The sequence below is a fragment of the Musa acuminata genome, chromosome BXJ2-6 (genome assembly GCF_036884655.1).
Source record: "Musa acuminata AAA Group cultivar baxijiao chromosome BXJ2-6, Cavendish_Baxijiao_AAA, whole genome shotgun sequence".
NCBI lineage: Eukaryota > Viridiplantae > Streptophyta > Magnoliopsida > Zingiberales > Musaceae > Musa > Musa acuminata.
The window spans coordinates 17,657,837-17,682,155 of NC_088343.1; the positions used below are offsets into that span (position 1 = coordinate 17,657,837).

A 24,319-nucleotide genomic window follows, 5' to 3' on the forward strand; every position below is an offset into this window, starting at 1 on the left:
GGGAGTTCGAGAGTTCGACGGAAGTTCGGACAGTCGTCGGAGGTTCTGCGGGAACAAATCCGAGAAGTCCATGAGCTTACCAAAGAAGCTCGTCGGAACTCGCCAAGTGGATCGTCGCAAGTCCAGGAGTTTGCCGGAAGTCCGCAGGAGCATCACCGAGGGTTCATCGGATGATCGACGGAAGTTCGCCGGAAGCTCGCCGGAAGAAGCGACTGACGCACCGGAGCAAGCTGCAGTAAATGTCTTAGGAAATATCGTAGTTAGCACAATGATTAAGTTGGAAATGGGAGATGATCCCATTAACTTAATCTTGGGGCAATTGGGCCCCTGAAAAACCCAAATTGGGCCGAATGGATCAATCCATTCGGACCCTGATTTCTGCTAGGAGGTGCAACCGCCCAAGCCAGGAGGTAGCACCGCCTAGGCTAAGTCTCCAAGCGAGACTGGACGATGCAACCGCCCCAGCCAGGAGGTAGCACCGCCTGGGCTCAGTCTCCGAGCGAGACTGGGCGGTGCAACCGCCTCAGTCAGGAGGTAGCACCGCCTGAGCTCAGTCTTCGAGCTCTGGCAGGAGGTGCAACCGCCCTTGACAGGAGGTAGCACCGCCCAGAGGCTTAGTCTTCGAGCTCTGCCAGGCGGTGCAACCGCTCCAGTCAGGAGGTGCAACCGCCTGATCCCGGAATTCCGGGAATTGACAGTTTTGAACTCCAAATTTGAACTGGGTTGGGGCCTATAAATACCCCACCCATTCAGCATTGAAAGGGACAAGAAAAACACCGAAATCTTGATCCTTTTCTGTGATTCTTAGAGCTCAAAATTGTTGTAAAGGCCAAAAGTTCTTCTCCCTCTGTTCTTCCAAGTTCTGAGTTGTAAAGAGAGGAGAGAAAATTCTGTAAGGGTTGTCTCCTAAGCCCGTCAAAAGGAGTGAAACTGTAAAAGGGTGGTTGGCCTTCGCCTATTGAAGGAAGGCCTCTAGTTGACGTCAGTGACCTCGTCGGTGGAGGAAGACAAAAGTGGAGTAGGTCAAGATTGACCGAACCACTCTAAATCTCAGTTTGCATTTACTTTGGGCATATTATCTTTACTGCAAACCTCCTCTGAAACTTATTGCCTTCTGCGCATTTACGATCGGGTTTCAAGCCTTTTACTTTCTGAATTAGCATTTAGACGTAAATCTGCTTTTTCATACGATCATCATATTTCAGATTGCGTTTACATTTTGAGCTTTACCATAACTGCAAACTGCCTTTATACGCTTACTTAAACTACATCTTGCCTAATCAAGTGATTTACGAATCAGCATTTAGACGTAAATCAGTTTCTTCATACGAACATCGGATTTCAGTTTGCGCTTATATTCTGGTTTTCATCATAGCTGCAAACTGTCTTCATAGATTGACTTTAACATCATCTTGCTTAGAATCGACCTTCATACAGAAATTGTTTTTATCGTTCGAATGCAGTTTCGTTTTAATCGCAGAAAGTTTTCCGCTGCACTAATTCACCCCCTCCCCTCTTAGTGCTCTCGATCCTAATAGTTTTGGCCTATCTAAATACAAGAATGTTAATGGACAACTCGCCAAAATTCATCAAACTTCTATAGCATTAGAATATCAAAGCAGGTTTGAAAGATTATCAAATCAAGCCAAAGATTGGTCTAAACGACAACTAGTGGGCACATTTATCAAAGGACTTAATCCAAATATTTGGTGTGAAGTCAAAGCTCGTAAACCTCGCACTATGATCGCTGCGATATCATTTGCATGTTTACATGAGGAAAAAATTAGCAGAGAAAATCATCAAAATAAAAGTTATAACAAACAGATGATCAGCAACCCACCCACCCCATCTATTCCTAGCCGAAACCCTGACACTCAAAGACTAACCCGAGAAGAACTCAAGGAACGATCAGCGAAGGGTTTGTGCTAGCATTGCGATGAAAAGTGGTGTAGGGAGCATCGATATAAACAAGGGCAACTTCTTATAATTAAACCAATTAAGGAGGAACCGGAAGCTAACAATGTAGACTCTGATCATGAAGGTTTGGATTCTAATGACGATGTTAGACCTATCATACATACAGTGTATGTATTAGCCGGCTACCCTAACCCGCAAACTATGAAAGTTGGAGGAACTTTGGAATATCAACATATTACAGTTTTGATTGATACTAGTAGCACTAATAAGTTTTTGGATAGTAAGGTTGTCGACCAATTGGCCTACGACATTAAAGACTATAATAAATTTAAAGTAAAGGTTGTTGATGGATGGATTTTAACATGTGATAGCAAGTGCTCAAAAATTAAACTGACTTTGTAGGGCCAAGAGTTGCTTGTGGACTTCTTTTTGCTACCCTTGGAAGACTTTGAAGTGGTGCTCAAAATTGAATGGCTATCAACTTTGAGTGATGTTTCATGAAATTTTTCTAAACTAATCATGAAGTTTTTTATTAATGGAAAGTAGGTGATCCTAAAGAGAAGACGTGAAAGTAAGGTCACAACTACCACTAGCCATTCGATGGAGAGGATTCTTCAGAATACTACAACACCAAAAGGCTAACATATTGCTTACACCATCAAGAAGTGGAGACCATATTTACTCGATCAACGGGTCGTCATGCGCCGTAGATACCCTGTTATTGAAGTGCCGAAAGAGAAACTCCCCAAGTTTGATGCTGCTCAGCCTTGAGGATAAGGCTGATTTAAAGAGGACGGAATTGTTAGGACCCTTTTATTTTATGATCTTTTGAATAATGTTTATTGAGTCTATTTAGTTCAAATAGAGTCGGGTAGAAGTTTATTTAATATTTATTTATTATTAAGAGTCCAAGTCCTAGTGGACTCTAGGTGGAATTCTATAAATAGTGATGTAATCGTTTCTTTTGGGCAGACAATGAAATATTATTCAGTCTTTTGACAAACCCTAGGAGGCCGATCCCCTCGAAGTGATCAAGGAGGCTGATCCTCTCAAAGTGATCATTCCCTTTTCTCCCCTTTCTTCCATAATAAAACCCTAGGGTCTTATCACATAATTTCAAATCTTTGTATAATTTCAAGTTTTTGAAACATTATTGCATATATCATCACTTTAGAACATGTGGAAGTTAGAAATATATGTAAGCTAGCAATTCTCTTTTGAGATATGCAAGTTTGTAAGTTTTGATTCTCGAGATGGATAAGTTAGCACTTTGCTTCTCTTGAGATTGCAAGCTAGCACTTCTCTTTCTCCCCTTTATCATTGTATAAAAAAAGTAGAGGGGAAGAATTTAATGGTGCAAAAATTTCAATCGTCACATGAATCCAAAATATCATGTTATGAATCCAAAATATCATGAATCATTTTGACAAGTCTTCTTATAATGAAAAGACTCAAGTCATGAAAACTCAAGAGAATCATAGGAAATCAATGGTGCAAAAATTTCAACCATCACATGAAAAATAAAAGATCAAGTTGTGAATACCAAATCTCTTTTTATGTAAATAACAAGAAGAAGGAATGAAAGGAAACAATCTTGATTTAAAAGGAAAACTCAAGTTACAAAAAACTGAGAAATCAAAAAAATGTATAAGATGAATTCATGCATTAGGAAGATTTAACATGCCTAAAATCAAATTGTTCCTCATTTAATAGTTTTGTAAAGATATCAGCTAATTGATGTTTTGTATCAATAAATTTTAGAGATATATCATGGTTATTAACATGATCTCTAATAAAATGATGACTAATATCAATATGTTTAGTTCTTGAGTGTTGAATAAGATTATTTATTGAACAAATAGCACTAGTATTATCATATTTTATAGGGATATTATTTTAATAAATTTCATAATCTTCTAAAGTATTTTTCATCCAAATAACTTGTGCACAACATGCACCTATTGCTACATATTCAACTTCAACCGTAGATAATGCAACCGAATTTTATTTTTGTTGAATCTCAGATTTTGATGATGAAACCAATTGATAAATATTTATGATTTGATCTACGTTTTTAGTGATGCAGGATGCTTCGATCAGGATGAGATAATTAAAGTAGGAAGAATCATGTTGGGCTGGAGGAAAACATGTCAGATGATTGGACATCGGGCCGGAGGATCGGTCGACGTATCGACAAAAGGCTTCGGGCTATGGATTCGAGCATCGAACCAAGAAGAGCAAATATTGAGCTAAGGATATCGGAGTTGCGGAGTCAACTGATCGATTGGGCAATAGGCCGCAAGAGAGGACGATGCGCCAAAGAATCGGACGAAGCATCGATGGGCCACTAACATACCGGACAACATGATTCATGCTTAGTAATAATTGTCTAGATTGAAGTATATTTTATATGTGCAGGATTAACTATGTTAGCAAGGCATGAAGCAAAATGAAGTCCCGGGGTCAAGGACACGATTTCGTTGGGAGTTCGAGAGTTCGTCGGAAGTCCGGACGTTCGTCGAAAGTTCTGCAGGAACCAGCCGAGAAGTCTAGGAGCTTGCCAGAAGAAGCTCATCGGAACTCGCCAAGAAGATCATCGTGAAGTCTATTGGAACATTTTCGGGAGAATGTCGAAAGTTCGTCGGAAGATCGCCAGAAGCTCGTCGAAAGAAACCAAGACCTAGGGACTTGTTTAGCTTAAGTATGCCTTAGATTTTGTAGTTAGCACGTAATTGGGATTAGATTTGGGCCAATCTAATTATAGGCCAGTTGAGCCCATGTAAGGACTATGTTGGGCCCAATGAAAGGCCCAAACAATAACCCAAGAAGTTGCACCATCGTGGCACAATCTTCGAGACTCAGTCTGGGTGATGGTACCGCCTAGTGGCCTAGTGCCAGGTGGTGGTACCTCCCATTGTAGTGTTAGTGTCAGACTGACACTAGCGGTGGCACCGCCTAGCACAGGCGATGGTATCGCCCGGACCCAGGAAACCCGGGATAAGATGTTTTTAGGCTCCAAGTTTGAATCAACTTGAAGCCTATAAATACCCCTCTCATCCCTAGTTAAAATAGACAAGCACAGAGAATTTAAAAAGGGAAAAACGATGTTGTAATCTCTTGTGAGAATCCTCCTCTTCAAAGTTCTAAGTGTTAGAATAGTTTGAGAGAGAAGTGAGTGCTTGTAAGGGTTATCTCCTAAACTTGGTAAAAGAAGAAGAGGGGTGTAAGAAGGAGGTTGATCTTCGCCTATAAAGGAAGATCGATAGTGGATGTCGGTGTCCTCGACGGAAGAGGAATCGACGAAGTGGATGTAGGTTAGGACGATCGAGCTACTCTAAAATCTAGTTTGCATTTCATCTTGAGTAATTTACTTTACTGCAAACCATTTTACTTTCTTACTGCCTTCAATACATTTATGAACATGCCTTCAATACCGCTATACTAATTCACCCCCCCCCCCCCCTAGTGCCAACTCTTTTCCTAACAATTTTTTGGAAGACTAAGAAACAAGAGAATGACCTAAGAGTTGACATGTTCCATATATAGATTTTCTATCTATTCTACATCCACCAAAGTCGACATTGGTATAAGCAATTAATTCAAAATTTTTAGGATTTAGATACCATAATCCTAGATTAGGAGTTCCTTTTAGATATCTAAACTTCCTCTTAACAGCTTTTAGGTGAGATTGTTTGAGATTAGATTGAAATCTAGTACATAATCCAACACGAAACATAATATCAAGTCTAGTTATTGTGATGTATAGTAAACTACCTATCATACCCCTATAAATTTTTTTATTAAAACATTCTCTATTAATGTCCATATCCAATTTTGTAGAAGTGCTCACTGGTATATTAATAGTCATAGCACTTTCCATATTAAATTGTTTTAATAAATCTAGAGCATACTTAGTTTGGCTCACAAAGTTTCTATCACTAAATTATTTAATTTATAATCCTAAGAAAAAAGTTAATTCACCCATTACACTCATTTCAGATTCTTGGCTCATACTATTGACAAAAGATCTATGCAAAGACTCATTGAAGAATAAAAAAATGATATCATTAACATAAATTTGTACTATAAGAAAATTATTTTCAAAATATCTAATAAACAATATGGTATCTATTGAATCTCGGATTTTGATGATGAAACCAATTGATAGTGTTTATGATTTGATCTGCATTTTGAGTGATGCAGGAAGCTTCGATTAAGGAGAGACAATTAAAGCAGGAAGAATCATGTTGGGCCGAAGTAGAACATGTCAGAAGATTGGATGTCGAGTCGGAGGATCAGTCGATGTATCGCCAGAAGGCTTCGTGCCATGGGTTCGGGCATCAGGCCAAGAAGAGTGGAAATTACATTAAGGAAATCAGAGTTGCAGAGGTCAACTGATTGATTGGGCAATAGGCCGCAAGAGAGAACGATGCACCGAAGAATTAGATGAGACATCGATAAACCAATGACATGTCGGACAACATTTGATTTAGCTTTGTAATAATTATCAAGATCGAAGTATGTTTTAGGTGTAATTGGGTTGGAATTAGGCCAACTCAATTAGGGGCCAATTAGGCCCAAGTTTGAGCTGTGTTGGGCTAAGTGAAAGGCCCAAACAATGACCCAATAAGTGAAACCGTCAGTGGCACAATCTCCAAGACTGTGTCGGGTGATGGTATCGCTAGTCTGGGTAGTGGTACTGCCTAGACTCAGTCTCTGAGACTATCAGACGGTGGTACCACCTAGTGTTAGTGCTATAGGCGGTGGTACCACCAAAACCCAGGATGAGACCTTTTTTGGCTCCAATTTTGAAACCATTTAGGGTCTATAAATACCCCAACTATTCCTGTATGGAGTAACAAGAATTAAGCACAAAATTGAGTTGAAAAGGAGAGAAAAATACTTAAGAAAAATTGGGAAACTCTCTTATGATTTAGGATCACTTCTTCCTAGTATTTAGAAGTTCGTCTAAAGGGAGAAGTGATGTCTAAAAAAGAGAGGCTTGTAAGGGTTGTCTCCTAAACCCATGAAAAGAAGAAAGTGTTGTATAAGGGTAGTTGATCTTCGTCCATTGAAAGAAGATCGGTAGTGAAAGCCGATGGCCTCGACGGAAGAAGAATTGGGAGTGGATGTAAGTCATGATGATCGAACCACTATAAAAATCTGGTTTACATTTACTTCTTATTATCTACCTTTATTACAAATTAAATTCTTACTTACACTACACTTCTATATACCTTCAAAGTTAAGCATTTTTTATATCGATTTTTATCGAAACGGAAGAGTTTTTCAAATCGATGTCATTTGTATTCGCTGCACTAATTCACCCCCCCCCCCTCCCCTTTTAATGCTGACTCGATCCTAACAGTTGGTATCAGAGCCACGGTTTTTCTCATTTGGATTAGTATCCAAGAGAAATGGCTCTTTTCGGCTTTCAAGAGGGTCACTCTATCAGTCATCCTCCCATGTTCAATGGGACGGACTACACATATTGAAAAACTCGAATGAGAGTTTTCTTGCTTTCTTTGGATTTAAATTTATGAAATATTATTGAAAATAGATTTCAAAAGTTTTCTCTTCTAATGAATGATTGGAATGATTTGGAGAAGATTTTCTCTTTGAATGTTAAAGTTATGAATGCATTGTTTTGCGCCTTAGACAAAAATAAATTTAATTATGTTTCTATTTGTGAAACTGCACACGATATTTGGCATACTCTTAAAATCACACACGAATGCACTAGTAAAATTAAAAATTCTAAAATAAATATTTTGATGCATGATTTTGAATGGTTTCGTATGAAGCTAAGTGAAATTATTATTAATATGTACACCCGTTTTACGGATGTCATCAATAGTTTGAAAGCTCTTGGCAAATGTTTTTCGAATCTTGAACTTGTTAATAAAATTTTACGATCTCTTTCTAAAAATTAGGTCATTGATGACCTATGAAATGACTTGTATTGAATATGAGAACTATTTTCCAAAGAATATGAAGGATTTGACACTTTAAACAATAGAATACTACTTGAGTGATAACTCAAGTGATGATGATGATGATCTTGAACTCCTCACAATAAAGCTTAAAAAATTCTTAACACAAGAATCAAAGAACAAAAATGAACTTAGAAAGAAGAAGATATAAAAGAAGAAGAAAACACTCAAGGTGGGTTGGGACAAATCAAGTTCATCCGAAGATGAAGAACAAACCAACAAAGATGAGGTGGCAAACTATGCCTTAACGGCTTTCGACGATAAGGTAACCAAAACCCCTTTGCTTTATTTTGAAATTACTAGATGCTTTTTCATGAGTTATTTTTTTAATTAGTTAATAAAAATAAAAAAATTATATCATGCTTCTCTTTCTAGCGATTTTGAAATAATAATAATTAAAATTTTATTATGACAATTGTATGTTAACTCTTAACATTAAGCATGAAAAGTTAGATTCATTTAAAAAGAAAAATGCATTACAAACAATATGTTAGACTTAAATCTAATACTAAAGATAAGTCTTATGTATGTTTTTAAGAAGAAATAATGTGTGTCTTGATGATTTAATGATGCATAGTGATTTGAAATCATGCTTAATGAGTTTATATTTCAAAATTATGAATGACAATTTTTATGATCTTTGCTGTAATGAAAGTTCTTTTTCGGTTTTGAATGTTGATGCATGTTTTTATTTGGCATAAAAACTTGGGTATACTTATATGAAATCAATCATATGAATTGAAACAACTAAAAAGGAAATGCATTTTGAAAATTTCTCTATCTCTATCTTATCATTTTTTTTTTCAACAAGAAAAGAATAAATCTATGTATGTCATTTTGAATCTCTTAAAAGTAATTTTGATGATTTGAATGAGTTTTATTTATATCATGATTGATCTTGAATTCTTAGAATCAAAACTTGATAGTTTCTTTATATGAATCAAGATTCCTCACTTTTTATTCTCGAATGATTTCTTGCCAGAGAATATTTATCAAAATGAGTCAATGTCTTTTGGTATTCATATGATCTTATCTTTCATGATATGAATTTTACTATGCAAGTATATCTCGTCACCAAACTTTTTTTGTTATCCTTTATGTGATGATTTGAAAATTGATGTAAAGAAAAATGAATTGCACTATTATATTGTTATTCCCCTCTTTTTCCCAATGATAAAGGGGGAGAAAGAATTGCTAGTGTGTACATCTTAAAAGAGAACCTAAATTTGCTAGATAGCACAATTCAAGAAGAAGCAAATCATGCTAGCGTGAATATCGCAAAGAGAGACAAACTTGCTAGCTTGCTCATCTCAAAAGAGAAGCAAGAAGTGCTATCTTGTAAATCTCAAGAGAAGCAATGTTTGCTATGTTACACATTTCAAGAAGATACAAAAACATGCTATCTTGTATATTTCAAAAATCGCTAGCTCGAATATTACAAAGGAAGTAAAAAATTGTTAGCTTGCACTTCTCAAGAGAGAAGTAAGAACTCACTAGCTTGCATGTTCTAAAGTGATAGGAAATTTGCTAAATTCCTAAGCTTATACCTCTAAAACATTGATAGTTGCACTTCTCCTTTTGTTGATGACAAAGGAACATAAGGTATAATAATGATCATGCATAGTATGATGTAATTATAAATAATGATTTAGAATCATGCATTTAATGATGATTTTATATTTTGATGATTTTATATTTAAAAATATATATGATGATTTTATGCATGTAATACTTCAACTTATGATAATGATGCATGCAATGATGAAATATTGCTTTGACTTTAATTCAACTTGAATTCAAGGTTCCATCAATATGGCATATTGATAGGGGGAGTTAAGGTTAACTCTGTCATCAATTGATTGTCATCATCAAAAAGGGAGAGAGTGTTAAATCTCATATTTTGATGATGAAATCAATTAATAGTGTTTGTGATCTGATCTGTATTTTGAGTGATGCATGAAGCTTCGATCAGGGAGAGATAATTAAAGCAGGAATAATCATGTTGGACCGAAGTAGAACATATCAAAAGATTGGACATCGAGCCGGAGGATCGGTCGACGTATTGGTAGAAGGCTTTGGAGTATGGGTTCAGGCATCGGACCAAGAAGAACATAAATTACGCTAAGGAAATCAGAGTTGCAGAGGTCAACTGACCGATTGGGTAATAGACCACAAGAGAGGATGATGCGCCGAAGAATCGAACGAGGCGTCAATGAACCAATGACATACTGGACAATATTTAATTTAGCTTTATAATAATTATCTAGATCGAAGTAGGTTTTAGGCATAATTGAGTTGGAATTGGGTCAACTCAATCAGGGGCCAATTGGGCTCAAGTTTGGGCTATGTTAGGCCAAGTGAAATACCCAAATAGTGACCCAACAAGTGGAACCATCGGTGGCATAGTCTCCAAGATTGTGTCAAGTGATGGTACTACCTGTCTAGGTGGTGGTACCGGTCAGACTCAATCTCCAAGACTATCAAGTGGTGGTACCGTCCAGTGTCAGTGTTGCAGGCAGTGGTACCGCTCAACATAGGTGATGGTACTGCTAGGACTCGAGAAATCCAAGATGAGACCTTTTTTTGCTCTAATTTTGAAGTCATTTGGGGTCTATAAATACTCCATCTATTCCTACATGGAGTAGCAAGAATTGAGTACAAAATTGAGTTGAAAAAGGGGGAAAATTACTTGAGAAAAATTGGGAAACTCTCTTAGGATTTAGGATCACTTCTTCCTAGTATTTAGAAGTTCGTCTAAAGAGAGAAGTGAGGTCTAAAAAAGAGAGACATGTAAGGGTTGTCCCCTAAACCTATGAAAAGAAAAAGCACTATAAAAGAGTAGTTGATCTTCACCCGTTGAAAGAAGATCAGTAGTGGAAGCTAGTGGCCTTGACGGAAGAAGAATCATGAGTGGATGTAAGTCATGACGACCAAACCACTATAAAAATCTAGCTTGCATTTACTTCTTGCTATTTACCTTTATTGCAAACTGAATTCTTACTTACACTATACTTCTATACGCTTTCAAAATTAAGCATTTTCGATATCGATTTTTATCAAAATGAAAGAGTTTTTCGACCAAGCCTCCCCTCTTAGTGCTGACTCGATCCTAATAGTATCAACCATACCTTTTAAAAAATCATTCTTAAGTAGAATGGAAAGTCTCTCACACCAAGCCCTTGGGGCTTGCTTTAGAAAGCCTTAGACAACTTAAAAATATGATAAAAAAAAAACAGTATTCTCAAATCCGAGTGGTCGTTAAGCACAAACTTCTTCGGAAATAAATCCGTTAAGAAAAACACTTTTAACATCTATTTGAAATAACTTAAAATTTTTACAACTAGCATAGGTAAGAAGTATTCTTATGGCTTCTAATCTTACCACAGGAGTACAAGTTTCTTCATAATCAATACATTCTTCTTGATTGAAACTTTTTACCATTAATCTAGCCTTTTTCCAACCATGATACCAAGTTTATTTTATTTATTTCTAAAAACTCATTTAGTGTCAATTATAAGGTGGTCACTAGGTCTAAGAACAAGCTTTCACACCTCATTTCTCTCAAATTAATTTAACTCCTAATTCATTGCAAAACCCATGATTCATCTTTTAAAGTATCATCAATGTATTTCGGTTCAATTTGAGACAAAAAGGCTATATTCGTACAAAAACTTTTAAAAGAAGAATGAGTTTGAACAACTTTTGATGTATCTCTAATGATTAGTTTCATAGAATGAGCATCTATATATTTTAATTCCTTATGTAAGGATTCTTTGGAAGAAGAGGCATCTAAGTTGCTTGGGGGAGTAGAGTTTTCATTCAAATTTAAAGCATCAAAATCAAAATCATCACTAAAATCATTTTTCTTAATTTTGAAAACCTCATTAAAAACAATATGGATAAATTCCTTATTAACTAAAGTTCTTTTATTAAAAATACGAAAAATTTTAGAAATAGAGGAATATCCAAGAAAGATACCTTTATTGGATTTTGTATCAAATTTTCTTAAAGCATCCTTTTTATTTAAAATAAAGCATTTGCAACCAAAATCTTTGAAATATGAACTATTGAGTATTTTATTGTTCCACAATTCATAAGGAGTTTTGAAAAGTAATGGTCTTATGAGAAATCTATTCATGACATAGCATGTCATGTTAATGGCTTCGGCCCAAAAATATTTAGATAGGCTATATTCGTTTAATATGATTTTTACCATTTCTTGTAAAGTCCTATTTTTTCTCTCAACTACTTTATTTTGTTGTGGATTTCTTGGAGTAGAGAAATTATGGTTGTATCCATTTGACTCATAAAAATCTTGAAAATCACGGTTTTAAAACTCACCACCATGATCACTATGAATAGACGAAATCATAAAACCTTTTTTCATTTTGAACAAGTTTACAAAATTTTAAAAAATATTTAAAGCAATCACTTTTGTATACCAAGAAGTATATCCAAGTATATATACTATAATTATCAATAATTACAAATACATATTTACTACCTCCTGGACTTATTGTATTAATTGATCCAAATAAATTTATATAGATTAATTATAGTGGTCTAGAGGTGCTTATTTGATTTTTTGTTTTAAAACTATTTTTATTTATTTACCTAGTTAGCATGCATCACAAACTTTGTCTTTAACAAATTTGATTCTATGCATCTCTTACGAGTTCTCTAGTTGAAATTTGTGAGATTAGTTTCATGCTAGCATGACCTAGTCTCTTATGCCAAAGCTATTCATCATCGTTTAAAGCCAAAAAATATGTTTATTCATAAAAATCATCAATATCAATAGTATACACATTATTATTTTTTAAGACAATCATAGATTTATTTTTGTGTGGTATTTCTATTATGCAAGCACTTGATTCAAATTTGATAATATATCCTTTATCACATAATTGACTAACACTTAGTAGATTATGTTTTAAATTATCTACTAATAACACATCTTCAATCAAGAGGTTTGACTTGTTACCTTTAGTTCATTTGTCAATAATTTTTCCCTTGTTGTTATCTCCGAAGGTGACATATCCTTCGTCTTGACTAGTGAGATTAGAGAAGTGTATAGGATCTCCGGTCATATATTTTGAGTATCCATTATCAATGTACTATCTCTTGCTTCTAGCTTTTGATTATAAACACATCTACGAGAGAAGGGGTTTTCTCTTAGGTACCCATTTAACTTTGGGTCTCTCATGAATAAATCTACCTATCTTGACTATTGGTATTGGGTTATTTATGGTTCCTTTAGGAACCCAAACTAATTTGTGTGAGCTATATTTTTTAAATAAATATTTATAAGTAAAATATCCATATTTACTATAAAAATTATAATTATTTTTATAGGAAACATGTAATGTGGGTCCTTTAACAAATAAAATTGATTTTTGTTAGTGTTGTTACTCACAAAACTGATTCCTAATTTTATATGTACATGACCATTATTAGTAAGGATCATATTTAAAGATTTATTTCTAATTTTAAATTTTTCTAAAATTTTTTATAATACTATATTTTCTTTCTTAAATGAATCTAACTCTTTACACTTAATGCGAGAAGTTAACATGCTATTATTATGCTCATTTTTTAATTTTTTAAATTGATTAGAAAGAGAAGCATGATCATTTTTTAACAACTTATATTTTTTACCAACTAACTTATATTTATCATATAAATCATTAAAAGCATTAAGTAAATCATCATAAGATAAATAAGATTCGATTGAGTCACTTACCTCATCATTGAGCGTCATTATAGCATAGTTGCCACCTCACCTTCATTGGTTTGCTCTTTGTCTTCAGATGCACTCGATTCGTCACAGGTCACCTTGATTGCTTTCTTCTTCTTTGGTAGCTTCTTCTTCTTCAGTTCAGGATATTCACTTTTGAAATGCCCCAGCTTCTTAGATTCGTAGCAAATGACTGTGTTCTTTTTTAGTTTGCTTTTGTTCTTAGTATCTTGTTTTACAAGATTTATTTTGTTTCTTCTTATGGATTTTTTAAATTTTCTTGTTAGAAGTGTCAAGTCTTCATTATCATTTGAGCTTTTGCTCGAATGGTCTTCTTTAGTTCTAAATGTCATATCCTTTCTATTCTTTGGAAGGTTATTCTCATATTCATCATGTTCATCATATATCTTGCATGTCATTTCATAGGTCATTAATGATCTTATGAGTTCATCAAGTGAAAAATAATTCAAGTCATTTATCTCTTATATTGTAGTTACTTTCGGATCTCAATTTTTTGGAAGCTTAGAATTTTATTAACAAGTTTAATATTAGAAACATTTTTACTAAGAACTTTCAAACTATTGACGACATCTATAAAATGGATATACATATCTCTAATAGTTTCACTTGGTTTCATTCGAAATAATTCAAAACTATATAACAAAAGATTGATTTTAGACTCTTTAATTCTACTTGTGTATTCATGCGTGACTTTGAGTGTGTACCAAATATCATATGCAGTTTTGCATATAGAAATATAATTAAAATTATTTTTTATCTAAAACATAAAATAAAGCATTCATAGCTTTCACATTTAAGGAAAATAATTTTTTCTCTAGATCATTCCATTCACTCATTGGTATAGAGGATTTTTGAAAATCACATTCAACAATGTTCCATAAATCAAAGTTCATAGAAATAAAAAAATCCTCATATGAGTTTTCCAATATGTATAGTCCGTCCCATTAAACATAGGAGGACGAGTGATAGAATGACCCTCTAGATTATCGGCAAAAGCTATCTCTCTTGGGTGTTGAACCAATGTTAAGTCTCAAATTTTGATGATGAAATTAATTGGTAAATTGTTTGATCTATTCTATATGTTGAGATAAGTGTGCAGGATTGAAATATGAGATTTTTTTCAAAGGTATATTAGTCTTGACTTTTTTTTTTTTTTGTTATTCAACTTAGTTACAAAGTTTTGAACAAGATATTAGTAGTATCAAAAATTGGATTCTTTTCAATATCTTAGTTTTGTGGTCAATAATGTGATGTTGTCGCTTACAAAAATATTATACCATTCACAATCAGAGAGTAGATGAGGTCATTGTCAATTGGTGATGCCATCAACAAGGCTATAAAGGATGTTATCGCTATTGACTATTAGAGAGGATTAGAGGATGTTACTACGAAGAGAAGTATAGGTTACACTAGTCATCGTCGTTGTTGAGAGGAGGATACCCCAACCATTTATTGTTGGAGAGGAAAGGATCGCTTGTCACCACCACGTATAATGAGGTTGCACTAATTCAATCAGCCCTCATCTTTCTGTCTCCCTTACCTTTTAATTCAAACCTAACCTAACATATAATCTGATCTTCCAAGGATCTAACCCAAATCAATTCGACCCAAATCAAGACCAAGATCGAACCAAACTAATCTTTGGGTTAGTCGAGTTTGAATTAGGTCGATAGAATCAACAAATTTTAAAAAGATATTTTTAAAATTTTAAATAAAAGAGATATGCTTTGATTAAAAAATAAATATGAGAGCATCGTTTGATAAAACCCCATCATTAGGGGCATTTTTTGGGTAAAATATCTAAAAAAATTACTTATGAGAAATTTATTTATTTAAAAATAAAATTAATTTTAATATTTGTATTACTTTAAAAAATAATTTCTACATACTAAAAATCCTACCTAATACAGTATAAAATATAACTCTACATGCAAAGCAAATTTGCAATTGTACATTTTTCATGACGAATTCAATTTTCAACTCTAATATTTCTATATGTTCAAGTCAACATCTCTACTATTGTATCATTATAATTCATTGTTAAAGAAGAGGGGATCGTTCTTTGACACCGCCTAGGGTTACACTCGTTAAGTAACGAATGTAATCTTTATCTTTATGCCTTCATTGTTTTTGTTTCTAACTTAATTTACAATATAATACAATGTGTTCCGAGAGATTTGACCTGAATCAATTTGACTTGAATCAAGATCCCACCCCAATTGAACCAAATTTTCTACATGTTCAGTGTCAAATGGTCAACAACTCTCCGATCGCACCATGCATCCGTAATTTATCACCATTACACCGCGGTTGCGAAATGTGGCTCAGCCGCTCCCACCTAATGTCGGCTCGCTTGCTTCCCAATTCTGCGGCCGCGCTCACGTGTTTCTCGCGGGCTCCACCAGCTACATTTGTCTACTCCCCACGCGGAAGACGAGTTCTGGGAATCGACCTTTTATTACGGTCTCGCCATCACCCTCCGCCTTGTTGCGGTCTCTGACCATTTCTTCGAAGCGCGAAGACGCGCCCAACGGCGTTGCGCCACGGTGACCGCCGCTCGGGCCCCGCCAAACGTGTTCGATGCGATCCTGTGGGGACCTATCACGTGTCATCTGACACGTGCCTTTTGCGACCTTGTCGGCGTGACACGTCAACCTCTTCCAGCATCTCGCACCCTCCACGTGTCTCGGCTTAGAATGATCGGACGGCCACTACCGATTAAGTGGATCGACGCGGACCATCTCGTTCAACTAACATCCGCCCTCCTCTATAGTTTTGGGTTGTTTCTTGCCTTGTTCCTACTCGGTATTTAAAAGCACTACCGCCTCAAACAAAAGCGGTAGACAAGACAGACGGCACCGCAGATATAGGAGACGAAAGAGTGATGTCGAGAGATGTCGTGGAATTCGATTTCTTTGCGATGGAGAAGACACGATCCCGCGCCATGGATCAAAGGACCTCCGCCCCAGGTATCCTATCCTATCCCATCCCATCCCATCCCATCCCGTCCCTCTTTTCTCTTCTCTCTTCCGCCACAATAATTTAGGGTTTCGTTTGGTGGGTTTAAGGCGCCAAGCTGAGCGCCATCTCCAGGATGAATCCGCAACTCCTGCGGAACGTGATCTCCTCCGTCGGGAGAACACCGATTCCACCTCCGCTGTCGCTTCTTGTTCTGAATCCGTCCGATCTGTCCGCACGAAGGAACGATTCTGTAACGGCGCCATTAACGATCTTTTACAACGGCACCGTCGCCGTTTTCGATCTTGCGCACAATAAGGTCAGTTAGTCTTTTCTCTTCCGTTTCCGTAGAACAATCACGAGCAATTTCTTATAGTTTCGATCTCTGAATAGGCGGAGGCAATAATGAAGATGGCGGAGATCAGCGGGAAAGGGTTTCTAGATAAACTTGACGAAGGTAAATGTCTAAAATGGCCGTCGATGAAAACGTAAATTGGCCTGATACAGAACTCTTTTTCCGTTTCCGTTGCGTGTGCAGATCTGTTGCCGATGGCTCGGAAGAAATCACTGCAGCGCTTCTTCCAGAAGCGCAAAGAGAGGTAATTATTTATCATTAAGTACATTTATTCCCGATTCATAGGAAGTTCAGATGCTAGGATTTGATATCGTAGAAGACTATACCATCGAGCTCATTAATCACCTTGTGGTCTTACAGAGTCAAATATCACGGGTTTTTAGAGCTCATCCTTATTTAATTCTCTTCTCTTACATTTATAAGAAGGTTTGTATGTTTATGTGAAGGTGGCCACAAACTTCCAACTCTTGAAGGATGGTTTGTGATGCCTATAAATTACATAGTAAAATCGTTTACCGTTGTCTGAAGTTTATATTCTATCTCTTCACGTAGTTTCCTAAACGATTTTAAATTTCAACCGTTGACTTATTGATATGAAAGTATATATCATTAGTACTTGAGAAAGTAAATCTTGTGCAAACATGAATAGTTTTAAAGTTCAAGTCAGTATGTCGAGCTATTTCTGATATGATGAGATACGGACTGTTGTTTGTTAAAGTGGATAACTACAGGCATATAATTAAAAATATATATATTTAATAACTGATGTTTTGTATCTGTTTTACCAACATTTATATCTATTTGTTAAGGATGGTTTAGTATAATTATCGTGTTGTCGTGATAGACCACCTCTAGGGCTTTGAAATTTGACTTAGTAGTCTGATATCAAGTCACTTTTTTTTTTTACTGATGTAATAGGTTCATTTAAAAAGGTGCAGGTTGACGGCAGCAGGTCCATACGAGAGGAGACAGGCGACGGGTTCGGCTAAGAATACGTGTTGACTGTCTTCAACCTCTAATTGTTTGATTAGATGGCGGAGAGCTGTACCAAAGACTGTTTTTATCTCAGTTGTTTTATTTGTTTTGGTTGCTGACACAGATTTGTTGTGATCGAATACTTTTTACGATACTTAGTATCTCTTGACGTTGATGTAAATTGTTACTTTGCTATTGCCAATCAAATGATCAGTTGTTACTTTCAGAACTTGCAGTAAATGATTCATATATTTCTAATAATTGAGCTTTTAATTAATGGTTGAGAAAAGGATTCCAAGGAATGAATCTCTTTAACTGGAATCCAATGAGAAATCATATATTAGGGTTTGATCACTCTTATTTCTTCAGTGCTACTTTCAAGTTGTGGTAGGGTGTCAAAGGAGGAGAAATGTGAAAGAAACTTGGGAATGCATCGTTTGCTTGCGATAACTTAATTCACTGCATCATACGGCCCTCCCGGGGAATAGAAAACAGCGTGGCTTGGGCTTGAGGAGATCATGGTGTCAATACAACAGCGAGACTTGGTGCAGCTGCAATGGCAGTGCAACAACGTAAGCGAAAGCTGTTCCAGCTGCTGCCGCCTCTCTTAAAGCAGGTGTTGTTTCTGGTTGTGATCTGCAAAGTCAAGGGGAAGGGCGTGCCTTCTCTGCTCATTGTCTTCCTCCTCTGCGTAGATTCCTTTCTGCCAACCCCAGGAGAGCCTCCTTTCTCTGGAGCAGTTTAACTTTCAACCATCCACTTTATTCCCAGCTCAGTCTACCAGCTTCTTTTCTCGAAAGGCAAGTCTTAATATGTCTACCTATGTGTGTTGCTCCCTCAGGAATGAGTCACAGCGATGAGCTATGTTAACACTGCTAATTCCGTATCTGAGATATGAGTTATTGGGATGTCAGAGCCTAGTCATACACTTGTGAACGTGCTAAAGAGTAATTTACATCTGCGTTTATTATGATTTATTACTGTAAATCTAAATCATTGAATGAGCAACGCATGGTATTAATTAACTCGGGACACACAGTCACAGAAAGGTGATGAACAGTTGTCAGAAGCCAAAGCCTTTATTCTGAACCCCATGTTGGCATAAAGAATGGCACCAAGAAAAAAAGAGGGAAACCCGTGTTCGTGATTGCTGCTCCTAGGAGAAGAAAGAAAGCCTTGTCAAAGAGTGCCGAAGAAGAAATCAGAAAGAGTACATCTTGTTCTTAGATGCTCACAGCGGTGGTGAGAAGCTAGAAAAAGGTCGATCTTTTCTCGCTGGATTGATCCAACACACAAGAACAAGATCGAGGGGTCGAGCAGTTCAGACGCAGCCGTGGCGGCCAAGTTTGAGGAAGCCGCCGCTGCCGCACTTGGGGCAGGCGTCGACGCTCTTCGGGATCATGAAGTACATGAAGCAGGAGAGGCAGCCGGCGGAAACGAGGATTTGGCTGCCGCCGGCCGCTGCTGCAGTATCTGTGGAGGAGGTGGATGAGAGGGAGGTGAGGCAGGAGTTGGCGGTATCGACGCTGTCCTCGTCGTCGTCGCTGCCGCCGATTTCGGAGCAGCTGTCGTCAGAGGAGGAGTCTTGCTTGGACTGGTAGCTCGACGAATAGGAGGCGGCGGCGGCGATGGCGACGGCGGTTCTTGGGTCCTTGGTCGTCCTGATCCCAGTCTCCCGGTTGATGTAGTAGACTTGCCCCGACTGCCATGGAAACAGGGGAAGTTTTGTCAAGCAAAGACGGAGAATCTACAACAAGGGGGAGGGAGGAGGAAGAGGTGGTAAGGTAGATAGGCGAAGAACCAAAAAAGGATGGATTTTGATGCCGGAAACGATCACAAAACCATTTTGGAGCTCGAGTTGGTGCATTTATGATCAATGATTGGTGAAAAGGGAGGAGCATTTAAGGAGCAGCCTCGTACCCGCATGTCTAGACACTGCTCCCAGTGACAAGGGAGCGCCGTCTCCGAGTTCAGTTCCACCGTGACTTCCCCCGCGCTCTCATCGCTAACCTCCGCGAGATGAGCCGCTGCGACTCTCCCCAGATCGCAACTCCTAAGAAAAACAGAAATCATTTCGATGTTGGGCGCCGTCATATCTACGCAACGCCCAAACAGAAGAGGCGAGAGCGAAGGCGGAGAAGAGGTAATTAAGGAAGAGGCATTTGGTGGGGTTTTGTGGGGAGGAAACGGTGTCTGAGAAAGCAGTAGTTGGAGACGCTGGTTTTGACCCGATCTTCCCGAAATATCCTCCGAAACTATATGTTCATTATGGTCTACAGAGATTCTTTTGGAGAACGATGGAATCTTACCATCGTTTGGGGGGTGGTGCGCGGACGGGCCGTGTCTGCATGCAATGCCTGGCGTTGAATCTCACCAATGCCTGACAAAGCAATGCCTGGCCGGGCCGGGCCGTGTCTGCATGCAGTCGGGGAGCGTGTCACGATAAAGGCTAATGAGGTGTCTTTGTCATTTCTGTCCACATTGCAGACGCAGATGACAAATGATGCATGATGAAATTGTTTGATCAAATACAGAAAATAAAAAGACAACATCTTTACCTAAAGAAAGTTCAGTCAACGCAATCGATCCAAACACGTGACCAAAGTCAAATTTATCAAGAACGTATTCCGTGTGGAATACTTGAGATAGAATTATTAACATGAATTATAACGATCAGAGTGGCGCAGCGGAAGCGTGGTGGGCCCATAACCCACAGGTCCCAGGATCGAAACCTGGCTCTGATATATGATTATTTTTATTAATTTTTTTTATTTTAGAATTAATATTTGTCCAACGATTTCGAAATGCCTATATTCTTTTTTCTTTTTCTTTATTTTGATCTTTTTTTAAAAAAAAAACTAACTTGTAGTGACTGTAAATTGCATTTTTCATATGTGATTTTTTATTAATGGAATTAACATTTGTCCAATGATTTCGAAATGCCTATAATCTTTTTTCTTTGTCTTTAACTTGATTTAATTTTTTTTAAAAAAAATTCTAACTTGTAGTGACTGCAAATTGCATTTTTCATGAGGGAAACACCGTGTACCCTGTCGTGGGCGAGACAGGTGAGCTTCTGACTTGAACGAATGGCGATTCTTGGAACAAGTTTCCTACGCTCATGCGGTCGTCCGAGTTCTACTCTTCGCTTCCTCCCTCTCGCTCCTCCTCTCCTCACATCTGTCATCCCCTTCTTCCCTCCTCCTCTCTCACCACCCTCTCTCTCTCTCTCTCTCTCTCTCTCTCTCTCTCTCTCTCTCTCTCTCTCTCTCGACCATTCCTTCTCTGTCGCCATACTTCCCGTCCATTCTCTCTCTGTCGCTCCCCTTGAATCCTTTCTCACTACTCTGTACTTCCAGCCATTTGACATACATGAAAGAAGGATCAAGAGGTGGTGGTGGTGGCAGCTGCGGAGGCCAAACTCTGTTCGCAGAAGCTGGCGGCGGACTCCCGCGCCCTTCCAACGACTCAACCCTCATGCATTCCGATCCCCTAATCAAGTCCACCAGCGAGGAGGAGTTCCCCACCCGCCACAGCAACGGCTCCACCGCCAGCCCCGGTTACTCCTCCGACCACAGCGCCTCCACCACCGACACCCAGAACTCCTCCGCTGACAACTCTCCCTTCCACATGTCGCCCTGGAACCACCAACCCGCCACCTCATCTGCTTCCTCCGGCGGCCCTGTTCCGGGGGCGACCAACACCACCACAGACCTCTTCCCCTCGGGCACTGGCCTCGTCGGCTCCCTCGTCCGCGAGGAAGGCCACATCTACTCCGTTGCTGCCATCGGCGGCCTCCTGTATACCGGATCCGACAGCAAGAACATCCGAGTGTGGAAGAACCAAAAGGAGTACGCGGGTTTCAAGTCGACTAGTGGCCTCGTGAAGGCCATAGTCATATCCACCGACCACCGCATCTTCACCGGCCACCAAGATGGAAAGATCCGGGTCTGGAAGGTCTCCCCCAAGAATCCACGGGTCCACAAGCGCGTCGGAACGCTCCCTCGCTTCAAGGACCTGCTGAAGAGCTCCATCAACCCAAGCAACTACGTCGAGGCCCGGCGGCGCCACCACCGGTCCGCTGTCTGGATCCGGCACACCGACGCCGTGTCCTGTCTCTGCTTGAGCGAGGACCAGAGCTTGCTGTACTCGGGGTCGTGGGACCGGACGCTGAAGGTGTGGCGCGTGGAGGACTTGCGGTGCGTCGAGTCCGTGAACGCCCACGACGACGCCGTCAACGCGGTGGTGGTCGGGTTCAACGGGCTGGTTTTCACCGGCTCGGCGGACGGCACGGTGAAGGCGTGGAGGAGGGAGGAATTGCCCAAGCCGACCGGGAAGAAGGGAGGGAAGAAGCAAGCCGGTCTGACGAGGCACCAGCCGGCGGTGACCCTGGTGCGGCAGGACATGGCAGTGACGGCGCTGGCAATCAACGTGGCAGCGGGGTTGATGTACGGGGGATCGTCCGACGGCGGGATCAGCTGGTGGGACCGGGGAGGTGTGGGTGGGTCTGGCGGGTGCGGAGGGGTTCTCCGGGGGCACAAGGTGGCGGTGCTGTGCCTGGTGGCGGCGGGCAGCCTGTTGTTCAGTGGGTCCGCGGACAAGACGATATGCGTGTGGCGGCGGGATGGGGGAGGCGGCCACGTGTGTATGTCGATGCTGACGGGGCACTCCGGACCCGTCAAGTGCCTGGCCGTGGAGGCCGACCTCGACGACTGCGGGGGAGGGAGGTGGGTGATCTACAGTGGGAGCTTAGACAAGTCCGTCAAGGTGTGGAAGGTAGCGGAATCAGCCGCGTCGGCATCCGGTAATCCGCAGCCACCGGCTCTGCGGTGGGACTCGGAAGGCGCTTCGGCCGACGACCATGGCGCTCCACGCTACGATTTGTACTAATTGAAGCAGAAAACACCATAACATAATACAACAGGGAATTAATGTGTGCACACATGAACGTGGCATATATGATCATGTAGGGTACTATTTCATGTGTATTTTGTGTTTAAGATTCTAAATTTGAAGGGATACGTGTCGTTATTTTAGAATTTAGATAAATAAATATGTTAAAAAATTAAAGAATATATTATGAATGAGATGATATCATCATAGATAATATATATTTATATAAATTTTGAGGAATCCTTTTATATCCTTAAATCATAGATTGATTAAAGAATAGAACAAGTAAGGTATGCGGCATTATATATTTGTCTCTATCATAATTTTTTATCATGCCACTACAAAATTGAGATTCCATCAAGAATGTCAATCTTAAATCGATATAACTAAAATATATTATGAGCGAGAGAGTATGTTGGTTAGAAGTATGAATATGGAAAATACATAATTAATGTCTGACAACATGATTGCTAATAATGTGAAAGTTGATGATATTATATTTCATACATGAGTGAAATACTAGATTGGCAAAAATGTAGGTGTCATCGATATTATCATAATATCAAGAGTGAATTGAAAAGTGATGCTAAGTTTGAGTAATAGATTGGTGATCCATTTGAGTTTTATAGTGATAGTGGCGATGGCTCGGTATTCTATTTCTTGGAACTTTAACTGATTAGATTTTCTCCAAAGAAGATAATGTAGATTGACGTAGATGTTCTATTGCTAATGTTGTCTGCCCAATCATGAATAAAGACATAGAGATAAAGTGATGAATGTTTATGAAGGACAAAGTCTATAATTAAGATCCTTTTAAAATATCATATGACACGCTTTAATATACACCAATATGTGATAAATGGTCGATGCATGAATTGTGATAATTATTTGATTACAAATGAAATATCTAAATATGTAAGATATAAATAAGGCACCAAGTACTTGTCAGTACTATGTGATATCTGTTAGGATCGAGAGCACTAAGAGGGGGGGGGTGAATTAGTGCAGCGGAAATCTTACAGCGATTAAAAACCAAAAGCTGCGTTCGTTCAATAAAAAAAAAACTATTATGATGCAAAAGCTAATTCTCAGTTTGTATCTAAGTGCAGTTTGCGTCTAAGCGCAGATTGCGTCTAAGCGCAGTTTGCGTCTAAACACAGTTTGCGTCTAAGCGCAGTTTGCGTCTAAACACAGTTTGCGTCTAAGCGCAGTTTTACGTCTAAGCGCAGTTTACGTCTAAACTCAGATTTACGTCTAAACGCAGTTTTACGTCTAAACTCAGATTTACGTCTAAACGCTGTTTTACGTCTAGACGCAGATTTACGTCTAAACTTTGAAACTCGTTTGTATACTCGCAGAAAGCAGTATGCAGTTGAAATCAAGACGTAAACGTGAACTGAGAACTGATGATTGTGAGAGGAAAGCCGATTTACATCTAAATGCAGTTTTACGTCTAAATGTTGAAACTCG

At 38.6% G+C, this 24,319-nt stretch overlaps 3 protein-coding genes and 1 non-coding gene across 5 annotated transcripts; 3 read left to right on the plus strand and 1 right to left on the minus strand.

The window, feature by feature from the left end:
- Positions 1-16,499: 16,499 nt before the first annotated feature.
- On the plus strand, positions 16,500-18,775 carry LOC135615149 (protein TIFY 9-like). 2 transcript variants are annotated; one of them, XM_065113269.1, is made up of 5 exons: positions 16,500-16,637; positions 16,737-16,945; positions 17,020-17,083; positions 17,165-17,225; positions 17,914-18,775. In XM_065113269.1, exons 1-5 carry the CDS (start codon positions 16,553-16,555, stop codon positions 17,981-17,983), a joined length of 489 nt encoding a protein of 162 aa, XP_064969341.1. In that variant the 5' UTR covers positions 16,500-16,552; the 3' UTR covers positions 17,984-18,775. The 2 variants fall into 2 exon arrangements, with proteins under 2 accessions (XP_064969341.1, XP_064969342.1); XM_065113270.1 differs by having other exon boundaries at positions 17,920-18,775.
- A 241-nt stretch (positions 18,776-19,016) lies between these two features.
- On the minus strand, positions 19,017-20,247 carry LOC135615148 (protein CURLY FLAG LEAF 1-like). The gene is made up of 2 exons (XM_065113267.1): positions 19,877-20,247; positions 19,017-19,658 (listed from the first exon to the last, which is right to left on the minus strand). Exons 1-2 carry the CDS (start codon positions 20,048-20,050, stop codon positions 19,278-19,280), a joined length of 555 nt encoding a protein of 184 aa, XP_064969339.1. The 5' UTR covers positions 20,051-20,247; the 3' UTR covers positions 19,017-19,277.
- A 381-nt stretch (positions 20,248-20,628) lies between these two features.
- On the plus strand, positions 20,629-20,700 carry TRNAM-CAU (transfer RNA methionine (anticodon CAU)). Its single transcript has one exon. It is a non-coding gene; the product is annotated as a tRNA-Met (tRNA).
- Positions 20,701-21,127: 427 nt separating this feature from the next.
- On the plus strand, positions 21,128-22,971 carry LOC103988646 (protein JINGUBANG-like). The gene has a single exon (XM_009407242.3). It carries the CDS (start codon positions 21,329-21,331, stop codon positions 22,844-22,846), a length of 1,518 nt encoding a protein of 505 aa, XP_009405517.2. The 5' UTR covers positions 21,128-21,328; the 3' UTR covers positions 22,847-22,971.
- Positions 22,972-24,319: the final 1,348 nt, after the last annotated feature.

Coding starts and splice junctions, on each gene's coding strand:
- LOC135615149 (XM_065113269.1), top strand. CDS start 16,553: ATGTCGAGAGATGTCGTGGAATTCGATTTCTTTGCGATGGAGAAGACA. Junction 16,946..17,019: donor TCGATCTTGCGCACAATAAG/GTCAGTTAGTCT, acceptor ATCTCTGAATAG/GCGGAGGCAATAATGAAGAT. Junction 17,226..17,913: donor TTCCAGAAGCGCAAAGAGAG/GTAATTATTTAT, acceptor TCATTTAAAAAG/GTGCAGGTTGACGGCAGCAG.
- LOC135615148 (XM_065113267.1), bottom strand. CDS start 20,050: ATGACGGCGCCCAACATCGAAATGATTTCTGTTTTTCTTAGGAGTTGC. Junction 19,659..19,876: donor AGCAGTGTCTAGACATGCGG/GTACGAGGCTGC, acceptor TTTCCATGGCAG/TCGGGGCAAGTCTACTACAT.
- LOC103988646 (XM_009407242.3), top strand. CDS start 21,329: ATGAAAGAAGGATCAAGAGGTGGTGGTGGTGGCAGCTGCGGAGGCCAA.